This window comes from Perkinsus marinus (assembly GCF_000006405.1).
Source record: "Perkinsus marinus ATCC 50983 genomic scaffold scf_1104296952306, whole genome shotgun sequence".
NCBI classification, from domain to species: domain Eukaryota; phylum Perkinsozoa; order Perkinsida; family Perkinsidae; genus Perkinsus; species Perkinsus marinus.
Window position 1 is genome coordinate 76,099 of NW_003208911.1, and position 6,000 is coordinate 82,098.

Below are 6,000 nucleotides of genomic sequence, written 5' to 3' on the forward strand. Positions count from 1 at the left end.
TTGAATGTTACAGACCTTTTCTGAGCGTGATATTGCGGTGATAAACTCTTAGGGATAATCTTGAAATATATGTGCATTTTGAAAAAAAAGTTTAGGCTACTTTCAAAGATGACTATTAGATATGCCGTGTTTGCAGTACGAAGGTGTCCCGGCGCCGGGACGTGGGAAGTTGAGCGCTCGCCCAAAAAGGGCCCCTCCCCCAAATGAGCTCGCTGGAGATCTTTGATTCCAATTGTGGATGGTTGCACCAAGAGACTGGGGGGTTACCTTTGCAAGCATTTTCGTCTCTTATTGCTGTCAAACGGGCGCTCCGAACAATGACTACCAGCCGCGAAGTAGGTAGATAGTGCAAAACATGTACTTATGTACGTGAGAGGAAATGCTAAAGCCAAGCATCTCTCCAGTACCATGAAGCAGAAGCATTAACTGCGTCAGTCCAAGACGTTGACGCATCGTAGATGCGGTACACCCGCTAACGCCACTGAAAAGAGTGGATAAGGCAATAGGTTTTCGGAGAAGCGGTTCATCTAGTCTCCTCGCGGACCCTCTTGAACCGCACAATGTTATGGTGAGGATACTTCGCCAGACACTCCCACGAGATCAATCTGAGAAATCATATGTCAGATATAACGCATGTCTCCTTCGAAAAGGCTTTGAGGCATTATTTGTGAATAAACACGTCGTATTCTGAAAGCACACCTATTACAAGAGCTACTTAGGGTTTGCAGACTGCCACGTACAGCGCGCTTATCGGGCAAGAGGCACTGTGGAAGGTATAAAGCGAAGAATGACAAGATGACCAATCGTAATATCCTACACGAGGAGACTGCATTGGCGGTAGACCGTCTCTTGTGACACTGTGTGTTGTGAGTGGGCGTGCGCTCTTCGATGACTAAGCGAGCAATTTCCACTCGGCTCGGGCGATCCGGATTTCCACAGGAGACGTGATTTGCTCAGAACGAGACAGGAAAGAGGTAAGAGAGCAAGGCGAGAGACGGCTAAAAAACGATGTTTTTAAGTTATTTCAGAGGCCTCAATGCGTACAGAAGAGTCTTTTGAGTAGATTTCCTCTTTCTGTTAATGTTGGAGAGTATTTGGAAAGTCTGAACGAAATCTGTCGGTGGAGAGCGAAAATCGCGTAAGCAATGGGCAAACCGAAGCACGATAGGTTCCGGCCAGGGATGCCCGGAAGTTGGTTTTAGCGCTCGCCCAAAAGTGGTACCCTCCCCACACATTCGGCTCGCGGAAGACTCTTGTCTCCCGAAGTGGGTGGTTGCACCAAGGGTCCGGTGCGAGAAGGTATGAGGACGCTAGGTGAAAAATGAGAGCCACAAGCGTGCTTCTTCGAAGCCAAAACGGCACTGCCGTGATAGCAATTAACTTGTGATGCACATTTCAATCTTAGAGGCCTATGGAGCAGTACTTCTCATATGATGAAAGAAACGGACGAAGAGAAAAAGCAAATAAAGGCATTACTGCTGCTGGGGCGGTTCGGCCAGAAAATCTGTCCGAACCGCCAAGTAAGTGTACAGGCGTGGTGAGCTAGAGAAAAAGTGATATCAGGTATAATAGGTTACCAACGAGACTTACTAAATATATTTTGTTACATACTTATCTCAAGAAAATGTTCGACACGTTTTGGATACACACGAGAAATTAGCAATCGTGGAAATGGATGCCTCTCAAAACATCGCACGGTGTTCTGACGCAACGTTTTTCTTGACAAAACATCGAGCTAATATTTGCAACACAAATATACATCATCCGACGTTGTTATTCGTTGTTTACAGATAATAGGAGATAAAATCACACTGAAGTTAGCAATCCAACATTACACACACGTTTTACGAAGATATATGAAAAACGCCAACCGTGGGAATCGAACCTGCGCACTCTCGCATGATGGGCGGGCGCTCTACCAACTGAGCTGCACGAATCGGGCGAAGACGACTTTCAGAGACAGCACAATTGCGTGAATCTTGCCGGACTGCATCGCTCCGCTAGGTTTTTGTGACATGAATAAAAGATTTAAAATTGTCAGGCCTGGGATTCGAACTTGCGGTCATTTTAAATCGGCTCCTTGTCGAAACTGTTGTGTTACATTCTCGCAGACTAGTGCGTGCTCAACCTGTGTCGGGCTGCTACGTATGCTATTTAAAACTCAACGCAATTGAACGGCTAGGTCGCGAGAAGACGGCTTCATTTTGCCTATATACTCTAGCCGCAGGTAAAGCCGGTTTGATTTTAGCGCGCGCCCGGGGCCCCCACCCCAGCGCGCGCAATTTTTGTTGAGGCGATGGGTTGGGTTTCTTGGCGAAACCGGCGCGGGATCCACCCAGCACTGGGCCCCGTTGGGCTCACTTTCTCAAAACACCACAAAATTATGGAACCGACGATTATGCGCGGATACGCGCGTAATCGGAATTCTTCGCCCAATCTTAATCGTTCTAGCTGTCGACTGCTCAGCGGATTTGTGTCGCACTGCCTGTCTGGTTTAGGGTTAGAGGTTAATGAGAGCACCTCGAAGTTTCTGTGTGTGTTAGTCGGGAAGAAGATCCAAACGGCTGATGCGACGTTGGTGAGGTTCTCATAGTACACCTTACCATTCACCACGGGGAGGTTAGTGAATTTCTGTTCTTCAGTAGCAGTTATTGAGGGTCTAGAATTGTCCCGGTCCCTCCTCCTGAGGATATTCCCCAGCTAGATGTTCTCTTGGGTAGTTTTCTTGTTATTAGTTAATATGGCTTTAAGGCGTATCAATAAGGAGCTCGAGGAGCTCAGTCGTGACCCTCCAGCGAACTGCTCTGCTGGCCCGATAGGTGTGCACTCCTTTATAGCGATACCCTCAATAATACTGTTGTTAGGTGATGATATGTTCCACTGGCAAGCAACTATCATGGGCCCTAAGGATTCTCCTTATGAAGGAGGTGTATTCTTCCTCAACATCACCTTCCCCAGTGACTATCCCTTCAAGCCACCAAAGTGTCACTTCACTACGAAGATATATCACTGCAATATCAGTGCTAATGGTTCCATCTGTCTCGATATCCTCAAGGACCAATGGAGTCCAGCACTAACTATATCCAAGGTAAGAAGGAGGAATAGATATCATCTGTATGATCATTTTATCAACAATACTGTATAGGTTCTGTTGTCGATCTCCTCATTGCTTACTGATCCCAATCCTGATGATCCGTTTGTTCCCGAGATTGCCCACATGTTGAAGACCAATCGGGCTAAACATGACGAGATCGCCAGGGAATGGACGCAGAAGTATGCCATGTGAAGAAGTAGCTGTTGATGATGATGAAGATTGCGGATATTGAGTTGATGATGGTGCTGGTCATCATCATCATCGCTGACGATCATTCGTGATGTCATTAATACCACTATTATACTTGTTACACTGATATTATCAGTCAAGGGACTCGTTAATTTACCGCTTGCGTCATCATTACAATTGGGTGGAGAGTAATAAGAGACCATCGTAATAGCACGGTGAGGTGGTGAATGGTAGTTTGTGTAGATGCAGACATTGGACCAATTGTGATGCTCAACAGCTCAATTATCACATAGAACCGTGCCTAGCTTCCCATACTCTAGGGTTCCTTTGTTAATGGTGATGATATGATTGCTCAGTTACCTGATTCTCATATTAGGATTTTCCTTTCGTTCTTCTTGTATTCATATCCTGGTATTGATCTAATGGCTCTACGACGTATCAACAAGGAGTTACAGGATCTCAGTCGCGACCCTCCAGCTAACTGTTCCGCTGGCCCTATCGGTACGCTCTAGTTGGACAATCACTTCGTGTAGCTTTTACTGGTTCGTTGTTGTTAGGTGATGATATGTTCCACTGGCAAGCAACTATCATGGGCCCTAAGGATTCTCCTTATGAAGGAGGTGTATTCTTCCTCAACATCACCTTCCCCAGTGACTATCCCTTCAAGCCACCAAAGTGTCACTTCACTACGAAGATATATCACTGCAATATCAGTGCTAATGGTTCCATCTGTCTCGATATCCTCAAGGACCAATGGAGTCCAGCACTAACTATATCCAAGGTAAGAAGGAGGAGGAATAGATATCATCCGTATGATCATATTATCAACAATACTGTATAGGTTCTGTTGTCGATCTCCTCATTGCTTACTGATCCTAACCCCAACGATCCCTTCGTCCCTGAGATAGCCCACATGTACAAGGGTGATAGGACTAAGCATGATGCCATCGCTAGAGAATGGACGCAGAAGTATGCTATGTGAGATCACTCGGCAACGGCCACCGTAGTAGCAACAGTGATCATCGATGATCTGTGGTAACTGATATGGAGTATTTTGGTGGTCTATCGATATGATGGCATCAACACTACAGTCACCATCTATCTGACAACCTACTCTTACTATGCATAACTCTGTTTATTTCTGTACCCACTCTCATTCTTCCAGAGATTATCATTGTTATTACTACTGTTATTGCTACGAGTCCGATGATCCCACCAGGTAGGCGTCGTGTGGTGTAGGCCGTGGTGTATTGGGTAGCAGCAACACCCTTTAATTACCATCATCGTACTATACTACTTCCACATATACTTGACGAAGATGTCGCTATCAACATCATCAATGTCTCTTGCGTTCTTAGTGAATTAGTAGGTGTGGTGACGCGGCGTCGACACTTAACCGTCTCGTCTCTGTCTCAGCTCAGCCTTTGTGGATCTTTGTAGCAGCATTGTTGAGGCTTTCACTCCATGAATTCTGTGCCTCGACCAACGTCTTTACCATCACATAGTATACCTCCCCCTCCACTATTTACCAGGAACGCTGCTGGAGGGGTTGATCTACTCAATGAGGTGGCCAACGCTAGGAGCAGCAGTAGTCCACGACCCACGGGATCCGCCGGGATCGCTAGAGTCGATGCACTAGTGAGGCTCGGTGGCTGTGGTGCATCAGCGTCGTTATCTTGTATTTTTCCAGACTTCCCTGGAGTCTACGTTGGAGTCTTTAGCCAACCTCCTATTTGCCCTTCGTCAAGAGCGTCGACGTATACAACACGAGAAGCAGCAATTGAACGTTGAGTGGGCTAAGGTAGTGATGGTGAATGTCCTCCTCCTCCACATCATTGATGGTAGTTCCGAAGGATGTGTGCGGGATCCTATATGAGGATGTACGAGGCCTCCATGCAGCAGCAGCAGCAGCATTCGACAGCATCAGCATCTCAAGGAAGGTCCACCACATGTGAGCGTGCTCCTGGCCCCCCATCTACCCCACACGAGTCAGTACGAGAGGCGATGAGGAGGTAGTTGTTGGATCGTCGGTGGCGGTTACCAACAACCATTATCTTTTGCCTAGACATCCCGCCACGACCTCTACAATGGAAGCACCATCGTGGACAGCCACACTCGACAAGATGACTGCAAATTGTGGAGATGAAATGCCGAACAATCTTCACTCGGTTGGATCTACTCTAGAATGCTTGTGGCTGACAGCTCTGATCCTCAGGCATGGCCTTATGCCTCCAAGCATGCTGCCAACCCGCGCTCTCAAGATATAGGGTATTAGGCTTCTGTCGGTTGTATCGTTGGGGAATGTCCTTTCGATAGTCGTCGTCTTCGGAGGCCCTTCCCTGACGAGGATGTAGATGATCATCGTCAAGCTAAGCTGGCGAGACTCGAAGGTCGACCGGGCAATAGGGTGGGTTCACTTGCTGCCCTCCTCCACTATCACTACTGCTGCTACCATCATTACATAGCTGATTCTATGTAGGATCATTATTCATCCTTTCCAAAGCATGAAGGGGAAGAGGTAGATGTTGGGATGTTGATGAGCTCAAGCAAGTCTCGAACACCTCCATCACCACCACCGAGTGACCATCCGAGAGTGAAGGGAATCACTTGGGTTGGCGGGAGTAATACCGACATAGTTTGGCATCGATTCATATCATGCATTCTTAGCCCGGAGCTGGATGGCTCGATGGGTCGAAGATGGGAAGTTGAAGAGCAAG

General features: G+C 47.2%; 3 protein-coding genes across 3 annotated transcripts in view; all 3 read left to right on the plus strand.

The window, feature by feature from the left end:
- Positions 1-2,740: 2,740 nt before the first annotated feature.
- Positions 2,741-3,286, plus strand: Pmar_PMAR014103 (ubiquitin-conjugating enzyme E2-17 kDa, putative; the record flags this gene model as incomplete). The annotated part of the gene is made up of 3 exons (XM_002777075.1): positions 2,741-2,819; positions 2,865-3,088; positions 3,146-3,286. 3 exons carry the CDS (start codon positions 2,741-2,743, stop codon positions 3,284-3,286), a joined length of 444 nt encoding a protein of 147 aa, XP_002777121.1.
- Positions 3,287-3,657: 371 nt separating this feature from the next.
- Pmar_PMAR014104 (ubiquitin-conjugating enzyme E2 D3, putative) lies at positions 3,658-4,617 on the plus strand. Its single transcript, XM_002777076.1, has 3 exons — positions 3,658-3,784; positions 3,841-4,064; positions 4,125-4,617. The coding sequence occupies exons 1-3, from the start codon at positions 3,706-3,708 to the stop codon at positions 4,263-4,265; spliced, it is 444 nt and encodes a 147-aa protein (XP_002777122.1). The 5' UTR covers positions 3,658-3,705; the 3' UTR covers positions 4,266-4,617.
- Positions 4,618-4,747: 130 nt separating this feature from the next.
- The window catches only part of Pmar_PMAR014105 (hypothetical protein), a gene marked incomplete at both ends in the record, with an annotated part of 1,952 nt that continues 699 nt past the window's right edge, over positions 4,748-6,000 (plus strand). The window contains 7 exons of the mRNA XM_002777077.1: positions 4,748-4,921; positions 4,974-5,084; positions 5,129-5,295; positions 5,349-5,451; positions 5,499-5,551; positions 5,600-5,690; positions 5,763-5,904. Of these exons, the coding sequence (XP_002777123.1) occupies positions 4,748-4,921; positions 4,974-5,084; positions 5,129-5,295; positions 5,349-5,451; positions 5,499-5,551; positions 5,600-5,690; positions 5,763-5,904 (841 nt within the window). The remainder of the gene's footprint in view (positions 4,922-4,973; positions 5,085-5,128; positions 5,296-5,348; positions 5,452-5,498; positions 5,552-5,599; positions 5,691-5,762; positions 5,905-6,000) is intronic.